We start from the raw sequence: 16,432 nt of genomic DNA, 5'->3' as shown, positions 1-16,432 counted from the left end.
GAATGTTGAACAGTTAAATTGATGAATATGGTTCACTTACTAAAATTGAAGTGGGATACAAATAAATATCTTATAATGATCTTGTTAAAATTATGAAAGAATATAAAACAGTATCTTGGTGTGGGGGTGGAATGGTTTCATATTCTTTTAAAAATAATTTTGATAGTTTTAAATTGATGATCCTCAATAATGCACCATTTTAGTATGTGCTCATGCTAGTTTTGTACTGGCATCACTTATCTTGTATTTTATTAAGGAATAGAAACATAGAGTTGAAGGTATCTCAAGAGCCATCTGGTTTGTCCCCTCCCAGTGCAAGAACCCCATTGCTAAACTGCCCTTAGAGGTGGAGATAGAGGTAAAGTTCCTCTGTTTAAAAGCTTCCAGCGAAAGAGCTATCTACATTCTGAGTTTGCCAATTTCACTGTTACACACAGTCAGATCTCCACATCCACAGGTTCTGCATCCATGGATTCAACCTAACACCACTTGAAAATACAATTTCAAAAACCCCAAAGGCAATTTTGCAATGTGCCAAACACTATGCTGATGTCTAGGCATAGCCTTCTATAGCCTCTCACTCTTCTTTATCTCTCTCCGGTACTTGTTTGAGGTGTTTGCCTTTTAATATAATTAAATCCAATCACAACACATATCACTGACCAGAAGGTTGGCGGTTTGAATCTGTGGGACTGTGTGAGCTCCCATTGTTAGCCCCAGCTTCTGTCAACCTAGCAGTTCGAAAACATGCAAATGTGAGTAGATCAGTTGGTACTGCATTGGCAAGAAGGTAATGGCACTCCATGCAGTCATGCCAGCCACATGACCTAGGAGGTGTCTACAGACAACGCCGGCTCTTCAGCTTAGAAATGGAGATGAGCACCACCCCTCAGAGTCGGGCTCGACTAGACTTCGTGTCAAGGGGAAACCTTTACTTTTACTTTACACAGTTATATGCAGTGGGACTTGAGGTATCCATGGGGGTTCTGGAACCAAACCTCAGCAGATATTAAGGGCTATTGCATTTCTTACTGCCAGGAAGTTATTTTCTCAAGAATTGCTATTTCCCTGGATGCTTTTTGTCACACCTCTTTTCTGGGCCATTGCCTTCATGGCAGGAAACTATAAAACAATAACAGATACGTTAACTAAAACAATTAATAGTAAGATGTGATAGAATGTAGTGATCAAATAAAAGTAATATCTTCAATCAGTACAACTCACACGCATACACAACCCCTGTAACTAGACTATCAAAGATGCACAATATATAATAGATTATTAACTAAAGCAAGAGAAGGAAAATATTGCCAAGAGTGATAGTAGCCTGAGGAACAAAACATTTCAAAACATCAAAATCAAACGTGTTTGGTGAAGAGGCACTTTTTGAATAGTTTTTCAGATGTACCAACTAGTCTTTCAGAATAAGTAATGTATTTAAATATGCATCCTTCGTTCAAAATGCTTTCATTCTCCACTTGTTGATCTAGTTTCTTTGAAAATAAATCTTAACTGTGTTGGTAGACTTTAAAAAAATCCACCTGAGTCTCATTTGTGTGTGTGTGTGTGTGTGTGTGTGTGTGTGTGTGGAATGATATGTTTAAAATGATGTGATAACACTCCATTCTTGACATATGTTGCTTTCATTTTTTGTGCTTTAGTGAAAGGTTACATTTCAATCACTCCTTTAAGTCCTTATTTGGTGACAGGAAGTAAACTGAAGCTGTGGCAGGAAGTAAATACAAGCTGTTTTCTCTCTCTCTTCTGTGTTACAACTGAACATGCTTTGTTATTTAGCAGCTGGGAACATCTGTCCAAGATGATACAGCATTCAAGATCTTTCTTCATCTCAGTGTATCTGGTGCCCCCTTGAGCTATCCAGTGGAATAGGCAGTCTGAAGACTTGCCTCCAAAACTGGGTGTGATTTTAATAATGGACCTCATCTCACTAGAGCATGGATGCACTTTAAATCCAGTTTCTGCCTCCTGTAGAATTCTGGGGCTTGTAGTTTAGGGAGGGGCCTTTAAACTGCTCAGCCAGAAATGTCCTGGGCCTCACTAAACTACAAACCCAGAATTCTGCAGGAGGCAGAAACCGAATTTAAAGTGGATCCATGCTCTAGTGATGCGGTCCAATATGGAGAACACATGATTATTTATGTATCATAATGTGAAGCACCTTGTTTATTTATAATATTTTGACCTTATTATAAGCTCCCTAGGCTGCTGACTTGTCTCTGCTCTGTGGCTTATTAAAAATACTCCGTTTTTTGTTTGTTTGTTTGGCAAGGATTAGAAATGATGGTGTTGTAGTTTTGTTGTTGGACTAGGACTCTGGGAAATCAGGGTTCAGTTCCCCACTTTGTTGTGAAAAGTGGCAAACCACTCTTGAATAAATCTTACCAAGAAAACTGTAGGATAGGGTTGCCATAAGTTGAACTTGATTTGCCACATAACAATAAGAACATAGAAAAAAGATGTTGACAAAGGCATAGGATTAGTCCATCTTCCAGTGATTTGTTCAAGAAGAGGAGTATATTAAGTCTAATCCTTGTGCTTTTTAACCAGGATATGTCTTAAATTTATCTCAGGGAAACTTACTAACTGATGGGAGACTTCAAGGTGGTCATGTAGTGGTAAATAATAAAATATAGGTACTCAATATGCCATGCCAATAACCCTAACCAGAGAGAACCTTTATTCCTATATATAACTGGCTAACTCAGTCAGCTAAAGTATTTTTAAATGCTGATATCTCAAAATCATAAAGTTTTGGACATCTTCAAAAAGAGGCTGGATAGTTTCTTGTTGGGTGCAGTGCCTAAGACCTTGACCAGCACTTGAAAACAATCAGCGCTGACAAAATTACTATCTGTCAGTTGCAAAAGGTCACTCTACTCGGATCTGTATTATTCGCTGATGCATCACATAGTCCTAGACACTTGGAAAGTGTCCGACGTGTGATCCAATACAATAGCCAGCATAGTGATCTTGATTTCTGTGTATTAATCTTGTTGTGTATCAAATAATAATAATATCATCATCGAACAACTTTATTTGTATCCCGCCCCATCTCCCCAGAGGGACTTTGGGTGACTTACAAAGCAACAACCATGCAAACCAAGAACAACATAGAACTTCTGAAAAGCTGATGTGAACCCCTAGCCTTCAACCAGTTGCCTTTTCTAGACGTAAACCAGGCTGTCCCTGTTGCAATTCTTTCTTCTCTACAACTCATACTTGTTCCTTTCTCTCCTTTTCTCTCCAGATGGCCAGCTCTCAAATTGACTCATTACATACATAATATTCTCACTGTTCTCACTATATTTCCTATCTCCTTCAACTTGGTTAAAACATTCTCTACTCAGCTCCTTGTATGTATAATCTGTCCTTAACTGACCTAAACCTATCCTCATGCTAATTAACTAACGAACAGTGTTATCATTCATTCGCTTCCTGAGCTCATGTTTCACTAATAAGAGATTGGACCATAGGACCCCTTCCAGTTCTGTGGTTCTGTGACTATATTATATATCATCTCCCTTTAGCCATTCTGATTGTTCACTCTGTTTAACTACTTAATCCACTCTTTCATCTGAAACATTCTAAGGGCTGTGGAGCTGTGGCTGTGACACAGAGAACAAGGTGTCAGCTCAGTGGTACCAATGTGGATTTAACTCACTGGACAATGGCCCCAGATTCAGCAGATAAGTGGTGGGTCCAAGGTTGCTCTGGTCCAGGTTTACATTACATGTAGCCTGTATAGCAGGCATGGGCAAACTTTGGCCCTCCAGGTGTTTTGGACTTCAGTAGCCGGTAGGCTGTTAGGAATTGTGGGAATTGAAGTCTGAAACACCTGGAGGGCCGAAGTTTGCCCATGCCTGCTGTATAGAGATGAGAAGGAAAATAATGTTTTATAATATACCAGTTGATAAGCGGAAGGTTGCATGCATTTCTAATCTTGGCATTACAGAAGGTCTTACTCTGAGAAAGGGCTCCCTAATGACACTCTGGATTTGGAAATTTTTCATAAATCAATATATAATAAATATAGAAATCGCAATTACTAATTTTCACGTGAAGTCTGGTTTCAGTTTAGTTTCTCCATACTATAGGACAACACTATTTACTCGCTATAATTATTTTGAATATGTTACATCAACAGCTCTTCTACACATTAGTAAAATACAGTTGCATGTATCTTTGTAGTTTGTACACTGTACTCCTGAGAACTATTTTCACAAGACAGCTCAAAAAAGATCAGGTTTTTACCTTAAGTAAACTTAGATATTTCTTGATACAGAAATATGATCATTAGTGCCATCTGGTGGCTTCATAGTTTCATTCTGTGTCCTCAGGAATGCATAACAAACGTTCAAATGGTTTGTAGCATACTAACTTACAACTTCTATATTTTTGTAGATGCACTGATACATTTTGTTTTAAAGGACCTTCATATATGTTTAAATGTTTATTCTGATTCCAGAAATAATAATAATAAATTGTGGTCTTATCATGACTCATATACCTCTAGGTCTAGTTTCAATGTTGCTTAAAATTCCAATAGACATTCATGAAGTATGGTTGGAAATTGAATGTTTTGGTCTCTCCAGCTGTAGAGAAAAAATAGAAAAAGAGGTCAATGTATACTATAAGTCCCTGAAACAAAAAAGCATACAAATCACTCATAATTGTTACTGTTATTGGGGCCGTTTAATGTTCTGCCTTTTAGTTAATCTAGGGTGCATCTGCACTGTAATATTTATACAGCATGACATCACTTTAACTGCCATGGCTCAATGCTGTCTTATCATGGGTGAGGCAGTGAAGACTGAAGACCTTGTAAAACTACAATTGCCATGATTTCATAGGATTGAACCATGCAAGTTAAAATGGTGTCAGACTTCATTAATTTTGCAATGTAGTCGCTTAGTTTAACCTGATTGCCTATTTACTACATAGTTGCCTTTGTTTATATCCAAAGGAGTATTAGGACCTTCTGTTCTAAATCTACTTTAAATCAGTTTCAATCATTGATAGTATATTCAGCAGCAGAAAAAAAGTGAAAAATATATAGATACATGGATGTCTCACTATTGGTTAGTAGTGTATCTGAGGATCCCATCTTGCTGTTGTTTTAATGTAGTAAAATCCCTGTATCCAAGATTTTATTTATCCTCATATAACCAAATATGACCTGTCTAGGCATTTTCTCAGTCCTCCAGAATGGCCCCATGGTATTCTGGGCCAGAAGTACAGTAGAGTCTCGCTTATCCAACATAACCGGGCCAGCAGAATGTTGGATAAGCGAAAATGTTGGATAATAAGGAGGGATTACGGAAAAGCCTATTAAACATCAAATTATGTTACAATTTTATTATTTTACAAATTAAGCACAAAAACATATTTTACAACATACTGACAGAAAAGGAGTTCAATACACGGTGACGTTATGTAGTAATTACTGTATTTACAAATTTAGCACCAAAACATGGCAATGTATTGAAAACATTGGCTACAAAAATGTTAAATATTAAAAGGCAGACTGCGTTGGATAATACAGAACGCTGGATAAGCGAAGGTTGGATAAGTGAGACTCTACGGTACTTCATTTCTAATAAAGTTCAATATTATCTGTGGATACACGAAGTCCAGGAATGTATCTCCCACAGATATAGTGGTCATATATATAAATTCTACACATTTTATTGCAGTTGCCAAGCAGGCTTCCTTAAATGAATTGCTATGGCAATCGTTTTGAAGGAAAGGTCATCTTTGTTAGTATTTTTGCAGCAGAAATAACCAAGACCTTGCAGTACTTTAAAGACAAAAATATTTTGATGTTTTTTGTCTGCCTGTTTCTATTACAGTAGAAACAGCAGAGTCTTAATCTTATAACATTTCCTCAGAATTGTATTTCCTCAGAATTGTAAGTGTCTCAGGTGCAGCCTCACTGTTTCAGGTGCAACAGGCTCTTTTTATGATAAAGACTAGCTGTGCCCGGCCACACATTACTGTGGCTTAGTCTGCTGGTTTTGAAAAAAAAGGTAATGAGGAAGTGGTGCAATTTAATATCTATATATATAAAAGAGTGATGGCATCAGGGCAGCGGACAAAACAACAAAACTACAGGCCCCTCAACCTTGAAATTTGACAACACAACCCATCATTCACGGCTCTAGGTTGATACAACAAAAAGAAAAGAAAAATAAAGTCCTAATTACAGGGAGAGCAATAATAGTTTTTATCCAATTGCTGCCAGTTAGAAGGCCAAGCTCCACCCACTTGGTCTCCTAGCAACCCACTCAGCCCAGGGGACAGGCACAGTTAGGCCTCACTTAGGCCTTTCCCATAGATTATCAGATTTTAACTGGATTATATGGCAGTGTAGACTCAAGGCCCTTCCACATCTATATAACCCATTTAGAATCTTATATTATCTGCTTTGAACTGGATTATCTTGACTCCACAGTGCCATATAATCCACTTCAGTGTGCATACTAAACATAAAGACAACCATACAATAGACATTCAATACCACCACTACCTCAACAAGTTCTCACCAACACCACCAGACAACGCCACAGCAACGCGTGGCTGGGCACAGCTAGTATTTTATATGCTTGTATATATGTACAATATGCATAAGGCTGTGTGTGAACTACAACTCACATCATGCCTAGTTAACACCTACAAACTCCATCAGTACTTAAAGTCTGTTTTATTGGGCAAGTTTGGTCTACGGTAAACTTGAACTCCCACTATGGTGAGTCAGTTGTCGCAAACCCCTTCAGTAGCATATTCCCCTGTTTTTAGAGTGTTGTTCTTTATTTACTGTCCTGGTTTTAGAATTTTTTTAATGCTGGAAGCCAGGTTTTTTTTCCTTTTTCAATTGATTTCTCTAGGTAGGAAGCAGCCAGGCAAGTGTGGTTTATATACCTGTGGAATAATGTCCAGCATGGGAGAAAGAACTCTTGTTTGTTGGAGGCAAGACTGAATGCTGCAATTAGTCACCTTGATTAGCATTTAATGGCCTTGTAGCTTCATAGCCTGGCAGATTCCTCCCTGGGAGAATCCTTTGTTGGGAGGTGCTAGCTGGTCCTGATTGTTTCCCGTCTGGAATTCCCCTATTTTCAGAGTGTTATTCTTTAGTTACTGTCCTGATTTTAGATATTACATTGTTCTGTATTATTATACCACAAAAATTATTATGTATTATATTTATAACCTTAAATTATCTGCTTAGAAACTGGATCATATGAGGCCCCTTCTACACAGTTGTATAAAATTCATACTGAACTGGATTATATGGCAGTGAGGACTCAAGATAATCCAGTTCAAAGCATATACTGTGGATTATCTGCCTTGGCATTCTGGGTTATATAGCTGTGTGGAAGGGTCTATACTGCCATATAATCCAGTTCAGTGTATTTTATAGGCAGTGTGGAAGGGTCCTAAGTAAACCCTGCCTGTCCCCTGGGGTGCCATTGTGGCTGGGGGGGTTGCTATGACACGAAGGGCGTGGGGCTTAAAGTCGGCGGGGCCTACCCTTCCAATTGGCAGCCAGGGGGAGAATGGCTCTTCTTCATCCTCCCCCCCCCCCCCCCCCGCTTTCTAATTGGATGTCTATGTGTTCCTGTGTGTGCGAAGGGGGAGAGAAACACCTCCAAGAAGAACAACCCTGGCAGCTGGCTCTCTCTCTACCTGCTCTTCTCCATGTGCAGGGCTCCCCCATCAGCCGTAAACACGCCCCCCCCCCCCCCTCAGGACAAGTGCGAAGAATAAAAGAAAAAGAAGGGAGCGTGCCATTCGGGCCAAAAAAGGGGGGAGAGAGAAAGTGAAAAATAGATATAGGCCAATCCGGTTTTTGGGGTGGGGGTTTGAGTGAAGGACATACCTTGGATGTGTTGGTGTATTGTGGCCAAATTTGGGGTCATTTGGTCTAGTGGTTTTGTTGTTAACTCGGTCCTACAAGTGGACAAAACTTGTTTAAATATATAGATGCAACATTTGACACACTGCTTAGAGAAAGCAGATAGAGCTTTGCCAGATTCCTGTTTTCTGTTTTATTGGGTACTATTTTAGAATAAACAATGTTAGTGTCAAGCTAACATTTTGTTTCAGCACAGTCTATTATTATGACAGGTATTAATTTACATGTTTCTGTCCTCTTTCCTGCTAAATTTTAAAAAGCCAGTGAAGCTAACCATTTGATGGCATTTGGCATTAGAAAAGGAATATGCTACCACATGACTTCCTGGTAAAAGGAAACAGGAAGTTATTCTGGGTTTTGTTAATTTTTGGTGGATACATTATTCTGTATTGGCTGAAGCATTTGAACAAGGCTATGATATTGTTATTGAATTCCTTTTGAAGTAGTTATCTAACAATGCATTCCAGATTTCTGAAATGTGAACAGTCAAAAATGCAGTGGACTATTTAAAAATGAGAAAAAAATACTCATTTTAGTATAGAGATTTGAGCTGTTTTATGCTTGGTTATCATTTGCATTTCATTGTGTAGACAGTTTACATTCCTATTATATAATTATCAGAAGTGGATTTAATTACATTACAAAGTGCAATTTTTCTAATTAAATTATTCTGTTCTTTTTATCTTTATAGGCTTGTCGATACGGACATGTCCAGCATTTAGAACATTTTCTGTTTTATGGAGCCGACATGGGAGCACAAAATGCTTCTGGAAATACAGCATTGCATATTTGTGCACTTTACAATCAGGTCAGTTACCATATTTTTCTTGTAGAATCAACAGAAAGTATTCCCTAGAAATCCCTTTGTGTTTAATACAAAAGTTCTCATGGCAGCTGACTTTTTCCTAAGATTGACTAAATAATTTTGCCTATGTGTAATATATTTGTAAACATGTTTAAATCTTAATTAGAACTAGAGCTCACTTGGAACATTATGGCAGCTATACAATTTAACTTTGAGTTGCGTCCGTCCCGCATAGAACTGGTCATATTGAAACCATTAACATGCATAACATTCTGCAGATGTTGTCTTTTTGGAGATCTTGGACTGGACTTTTGCAAAGGCACAGTTGTGTGTAATGAACACAATGTGGAATATTGGATTTAAATGCCATTATGGTAATGTAAAGATTAACGCTGTTCACTGTAGGAGCCATGTCTAAAACTCAGGCCTAGAACACAGCTATTTGAAATTAGAGCTCTTCATTTAAGTAGAATTTGTTCTTAGGTAATACCCAGAATTGTTCTTAGGTAATACCCAGAATAGGGGGCCCCTGGTGGTGGCGCAGTGTGTTAAAGTGCTGAGCTGCTGAACTTGCAGACCAAAAGGTCCTAGGTTCAAATCCCAGGAGCCGAATGAGCGCCCACTGTTAGCCCCAGCTCCTGCCAACCTAGCAGTTCGAAAACATGCAAATGTGAGTAGATCAATAGGTACCGCTCCGGCGGGAAGGTAACGGCGCTCCATGCAGTCATGCTGGTCACATGACCTTGGAGGTGTCTACGGACAACGCTGGCTCTTCGGCTTAGAAATGGAGATGAGCACCAACCCCCAGAGTCGGTCACGACTGGACTTAACATCAGGGGAAAACCTTTACCTACCTACCTAATACCCAGAATAGAGACTAAATCCACCAATTCATTTTTGATCTTGGAAGATAATAATAATAATAATAATAATAATAATAATAATAATTATTATTATTATTATTATTATTATTATTATTATTATTATTATTATTTTATATTCTGCTTTTCTCCCTCATGGGATCCAAAGCGGCTTACAACATATTAAGATCATAAAACAACAATCAAAATGCATCAATAATAGATATAGACATCATAAAATAAGTAAGGCCGCTATGGGTGGGCCTTCCCAGGCTCCACTTCTCCTCAATTTTAGGGCTAGAGGGGTGAAAATTGCCACACATGGAAGGCAAATCTAACACTTTTAGCCCACCAAGTTTCATAATGCTTGGGTTATCCCCCGATCTTTAGGGATTATTTTTTCTATAAATAAAATCTCCTTGAAAACATTCCATTTCCCCCCACTGGCCCTGCCCTCTAACTTCTCCAGGAGCAGCAGCAGGAGGGAGACAGCGCAGGGCACCATTCCTTCCTGCCAAATGTCAAAGATGCTCAACATACCACACACACCCCCCAGTGCCCAGCCCCACTATTTCACTTTTTTAACTGGCAGCAATGGCGGGGGGGGGGGGGAGAGATTCCCATCCCCTTCCCATCATTTTTGGTCAATGGCATGGTTTGTCTTGGAGCTGCCATTTGGGTCCCTGCTTGCTTGCTGCTGCTGCTGCCTGGCAGGGTGTCTTCCTCTCCTTCTCCTCCAGCTCTCATGCAAGGAAGGTGCCTCTAGTCTCCCTCCTCTTTCTCCGTCATGTCTCTTACTCTACAGTTGGAATGAGTTGGAAATAACTGGACGGGACACATCTTCAACTGTGGGAGGTAGTAACCGTTTTCACCCCTACCTGCAGGGAAGTAATGTTTTTGTTTAGGCCAATTTTTAACTGATTTTAAAAGATTTTTTATTTTAAAGATTCTTGGAGATTGTGAAAGCTAAACCGTTTTGTGTGCCAAGCTTTGCCTGTGGGATGCAGGACGCATCCCTCCCATACCCTGCCTATAGCAAGAGTTGTGTGGTTCTCCAGATGTTTTGTGACCACAGCTTCCATCAGTCCTAGCTAACCTAGCTGATGGTGATTGATGATGGAAGTAGCATTTGGAGGGGGAAATGTTCCCTGTCTCATATAAATTAAGCATAGTTTAAAAGTAGAAATATTTCTTCTATCAATCTAATTGATTTGATGTAATCTCTAATGACACATCAAACTTTCTTTATAGGATTTGTTGAAACCAATAAATTTGATACAGGCATATTGTTTGCTTAAGCATTTGATTGTTTTAGAGTACATCAATGCAATTGCATTGTACGTCTAAAGATGCACTAGAAATACACACGTAATGATTCTGCTACCACCAGTTTAACATCTGTTACAGCATCTGCTTCTTAATTAATTACTGCCTTAATTTTAAAAGCCCTGTCAAAGTAGATAACATTTCTAACTATTTGTATGACTAGAAGATTTCTTATTTTTAGAAAGAGTAGGTATTTGGAATACTCTGTGCCAAAACATGCAAAGGTTAAAAGGACGGTTGAGAATTTACAGGTATATCATGTTTGAGATAACATGGCAAAGAATAGCAAATAAACCTTATAATCAAGAATGTATACAAAAAATCAGTCAATTAGGTCTTGTCCAACTCTATGATTCTATGTTTTCATAATAAGATAACCAGAGGGTGGTAGTTTTTGTTTTGACTTCAATGAGGGTTATTTATTGTGGAACAAAGAAACAAGAAATTGCCACGCATATCCAGTTAACATATCGTAGTTTGCAATTCATTTTGCCCTGAACATGCACTAAGTCTTATGTAGAGTTGTTACAAATTCTTTATTTTATTTATAGGACAGCTGTGCAAGAGTTTTGTTGTTACGAGGAGCCAATAAGGAATTAAAGAACTATAATAGCCAGTCTCCATTTCAGGTAAATATATGCAGTAAACATATAAGAAATGTAGCACATATACCTATGTTCCTGTGTGCATATTACTATTAATGGCAACTACATATGCGTTCGAATGTCGCAGTGACCCATATATTAGTAACCTTACATTTCTATTACTCCAATGTTAAGCTCTATAGAGCCAAAGTGCTGTCATCGTATTACTGTGAAATGTCTGTATCTATTGTCATATAATATGACTATTGAAAGTGCTATATTGGTTATCAGTCTGTTATTAGACCAAAGTTTGGGTGTTAACCTATAAGGACCTAAGAATAATATGACTTCTATGTCACTGGGAGATAAGTTTCAAAACACACATATCTCAGATACCTGAAATTATGTATAATAGAAGACCCTATATTTTGACTATACTTAAGCTAGAGGCATATTATAGAATCATAATGGAGGAACTAAAGAAGCCCACAGGCACTTCTGGGGAATAATACTTTTTGGAGCATGGGAAATGAAACAATGAATGCTGACTCCATGGAGAAAGTGATCCTAGGGTAACTACAAGCTGAACTGCCTTATATTCAGAATGGTAACTTTAATCTCAGATCTGAGCTCTCTAATATTTGTAACCAATCTAGTTTTTGTAGCCTCGACTATAGCTATGGCTAACCGGTCAAAAGTCATGATCTGGCCTCCAGGATTCGAGTGCGAGCTCCCTTTGTCACTCTAAGGGCAATTCAGACCTGGTTCTGAATGAGTTGTGACATAGGAAATCCTTGTTATCATATTTGGCATGTGTCGTTATTTGTAAACAGATATTTAAAGCAAACAAAGTCTAAGGCACACACGCCGGGGGGGGGGGGAAGAGAGATTTGAAGGCCCCCATGAAAGAAGCCAGACTTGGTGGGGGGTGGTTGCCTTTACCAGCCCCAATCATGTCACAGAGGCAGAGCTTCAGGCTATTTAATGATGTGGGGAATGCTTTGCCTTCTGCCATAAGCAGTCATTGGGAGCCTACATCAACCCCAGAGAGAATGTGTGTGTGTGTGTGTGGGGGGGGGGGGGGGTCCTTCCAGCATTGGCTGCCTGGTTGGCAATATCCCATTTACAGTGGTGAAGTGATGGCAATCCCAAGATGATAGAGTATGGGGAATGCTTTGCCATCTGCCATAAGCAATCATTGCAAGCCTCCATCAACCCCAGAGAGAACGTGGAGACCCCTTCCAGTATTGGGCTGGAGTTGTAAATGCCTAATTGGCAATGTTACCCTATTTACAGAGGTGCGGTGATGGCAAGGCCAAGACAGTAGAGCATGGGAAATTGTTTGCCATCTGCTATAAGCCATTGTTGTGAGCCTCCACCAAGCCCAAAGAGAACGTGAGGACTGTGCTAGAGGTATAAGTGCCTAGTTGACAATGTTACCCCATTTACATTGGAGGTATAAGTGCCTAGTTGGAAATAGTACTCCATTTACTAGGATGCAGTGATGGCAATCACAAGAGAATAAAGTGTAGGGAGTGGGCTGCCAACTGCCATAGGCAGTCACTGAGGGTCTTTTCCAAAACACGAGCATGGGGAGTGATTTCATCCTGAGGCTGGTGTTATAATTGCTTGTTTGGCAATATTGTTTGTTCGTTTAAATTAGACATCCGAAATAGCTTGATGTCAGGTCCTCATCTGTGGATACAGTTTGATCTTTTGGACAGAGAGGAAGGCCTATGGGTATCACTTTGGGACACAATTAGGTTTGAGTGACCTGGCCATAATTAAAGGTTGCAATGACCTGAGTTTGTTAAAGAGGAAGGCACTGATTGTGCAAACCCTGAGGAATTTAAGTTACATCAGGCACATTTGGCCTGAAGTTCAGATTGCCTGTTAAGTACTATTGCCATGTTGGGGTGGCTGGGGGATTGTAATCCCCAAAACCCGAATTGGCTAGAAGGTGGCTAGGGGATTGTTATCCTAAAAAGCTTGATTTGGCCCAAAGGTGCCTAGGGGATTGTTATCCTGAAAAGCTCAATTTGGCCCGAAGATGACCGGGGGATTGTGTTATCCCAAAAAGCTCAATTTGGCCTGAGAGTAGCTGGGGGATTGTAATCCCAAAAAGATTGATTTGATCTGAACTTGTTTGGGGGATTGTTATCCCTAAAAGTTCGATTTGTCCTGAAGGTGGCTGGAAGACTGTTATCCCAAAACAATCGATTTGGCCTGAAGTTGGCCAGGTGATTGTTCAAAAAGCTCAATTTGGCCAGACGGAAGGTCAACGGGGAACTTAGAACTGCCATGGGCCAAACTGGAGGCTGGATGATGCCCCATGTGGAGTTTGTGCTCACGGCCAGTGTTGCATAAGGCCAATGGAGTACACCTCATAAAGGAGAGGAATATTCTGTTTGTGAATGTTTTAAAAGAGGGGATAAAATATATTGGGGTCAGTCTAGTGGGAAAAAGGGACTAGGTGGATACCTGTCCCTTTTGGTGGCATTTTTAAAGGGGAAATAGTCTTGGTAGGCACCATAGAACTCTCCCTTTTAGGCATTGAAGGGTGGGTTTCCATAACAGTTTCTCTAGGTTTGGGGGGGGGGGGGGGTTGGGAACCTGAAAAGAGAATTCCCTTTGGGGCTGGAATGGTGGTTCTCACCCTTAAAGAAACTCTAAGATTTGGGAGGGAGCGCCCTCAGGATTGCCTTCCAGTTATGATTGGTCGAGAGGTACAGCCAAATAATTTTGGATGGCCTTCAGGATCTTTAATGCTTGTTTGTTCTTGGAGGTGGTCAGAGGTAGCAACACCTGGCCCAGGGACAGTTCTTACTAAGTGCCTAATACACCATGAGTTAAGTCTTACAAATTAAATCCCCTTAAAGGTGTTTGTTCCTTCACAGGTTATTCCAAAAGTAGTTATAAATAAATAGGTCAGGAAATGGCCCTTTAGATCAATTTTCTTGTGTCTGGTCTGTTTATTTCACAGTGGGAACTCAATTATTAATATATTTATAGAGTAGCTCAATCACTTGGCTATTTGTGCATTATAGACAATATAGAGATTTTAGACAAATTAATGTAGTTCTAGGACAAAAAGATATACATGCAGCAAAGAGATTATTTGCACATTAACAACTGGTTCATTTGTTGTCACAAGTTCTCACTCTTCCTTCAAGGATGTCAGGGTTGCTTATACAGTATTTAATATTTCATTTTGTATGCACAAAAATCGTGCGATGTACATTAGGTGAAGAACAGCTCTGTACATTAACTAAAATGAGATGGCAGACTAAACTGAATTTTGAATTTTGGAATTTGTGGTATGATCTAGAGTGTGCTATGTTGGTTATATTTTTCAGTATTTCCCTATGCCATACATTTTCTCCATATATAGAAATCAGCATGAGGGCCAATTTGAATTCTTCCCTTGATGTATTATTTGGCTACAAAAATAAAGTTTTTGAAAAACAAAACAAATGTATGAGTTTAATAGTTTTTCATAGGAAGGAATACTTAAAACAAGAAACAGAAGCATTATCCCATTCTACACAGATAACAAAATAACTATAAGTTATAATTATTTTCCCATCCTCCTTTTAAACAGTAAGTAAAAACACAGTTGTGTATTTATTTGCTTGTCCCAGTACACAAACAGAATGAGACTTGTGGAGAAAAAGATATTCATGCACACAAAACACACCATTTTGTCTAAAGACTCATTTAGCATAATATGTAATATAACTTGGATACCATAGTGACTTCCCCAAGGGCATGGATAAACAGGGATTTGTACTTGGATTTCTCATATAGAAACATTTATCTTACCCATTGTGTAGTGCTTGCTCTCACTGAAGCGAAACCTTTAAAAAAGAGTCTGCGTGATACAAGTTTTCAAATGGAAGATATGAATGATGATGATGATGATGATGATGATGATGATTATAATTTTATTTCTTATCTCTCCTCAAGGCTTGTAACAAGTATGGCTCAGTGCTAGGGAATCTTGGGATCTGTAGTTTGATAAAGCACCAGTATTCTTTGTCAGAGGAGGCTAAAGTCCCTTTTAAAACTACAACTTCCAGGATTCCACAGCACTGAGCCATGGTAATTAATGTGATGTCAAACTGCATTACTTCTATAGTGTAGATGCATCCTCAGTTGAGTCGTCAAAGATGGCTGGGCAATTCAGAAGTTATAGGCCCCCAAAACAACCTTTCTAACTCCAAGCTTTGCTTACTCTGTGCAGCAGTTTATTGCCATTTGCTATAATTTGCTCACTAAACTTAATGGAAATGGCACTATTACAAAATTACATGGGAGCCCCTTGAATTAATGGGATATTGCATTTTAAAATGATACTACTGTACTCAATTCCTCATTACAGTGAACATATCAAGTGCCCTCATTTATTATAAAACACTACATTTAATTTGTATAAACCTGTAATTTAAAGAACCCTTTTTGAAAAGTAAAGAGAGAAAAATGGCTGTCTATAGATTTTTACTTGCTGTTTTGTCCTGGTGGGAAGATTGCATTTCCTTGTCTTGCTAAAATTGGAAAATAGTGTAATCATAATAGAATAAAATGTTATACTGGACAAAAGGCTTCCACTTTCTTTGAAGAGATGAGATTGTGATAGTACATTTTCTTTTCCACAGCTATAAACAGAAGGACACTGTAATTGTGTCTAGCCATTAGGGGACATGACAGACTTCAAGAAAAGGTGTTGTAAATTTGAAAGATTTTGAGCAGTGATTCATGATAAACAGCTACAGATTTTATTTTTATATCTTTGTTATCAGAAGAGTAATATTTTCTTGACAAATAATAGGAATATTAATAGAATAGAGGCAACAGAAATTGGATGATGTAGAAAACTTCATTATTATACATATATGCCTGCATATGTGCATACACACAGATAAAT

General features: G+C 38.8%; 1 protein-coding gene across 8 annotated transcripts in view; it reads left to right on the top strand.

Annotated features, from left to right (window-relative positions):
- shank2 (SH3 and multiple ankyrin repeat domains 2) overlaps positions 1–16,432 on the top strand; it is a 405,147-nt gene that overhangs the window by 87,130 nt on the left and 301,585 nt on the right. For all 8 annotated transcript variants that reach the window (XM_062967836.1, XM_062967830.1, XM_062967835.1 and 5 more), the window contains exons 8-9: positions 8,625–8,741; positions 11,476–11,553. In XM_062967836.1, coding sequence (XP_062823906.1) covers positions 8,625–8,741; positions 11,476–11,553 — 195 coding nt within the window. The remainder of the gene's footprint in view (positions 1–8,624; positions 8,742–11,475; positions 11,554–16,432) is intronic.

The sequence above is a fragment of the Anolis carolinensis genome, chromosome 1 (assembly GCF_035594765.1).
Source record: "Anolis carolinensis isolate JA03-04 chromosome 1, rAnoCar3.1.pri, whole genome shotgun sequence".
NCBI lineage: Eukaryota > Metazoa > Chordata > Lepidosauria > Squamata > Dactyloidae > Anolis > Anolis carolinensis.
This window is presented reverse-complemented; position numbering and strand designations above follow the sequence as displayed.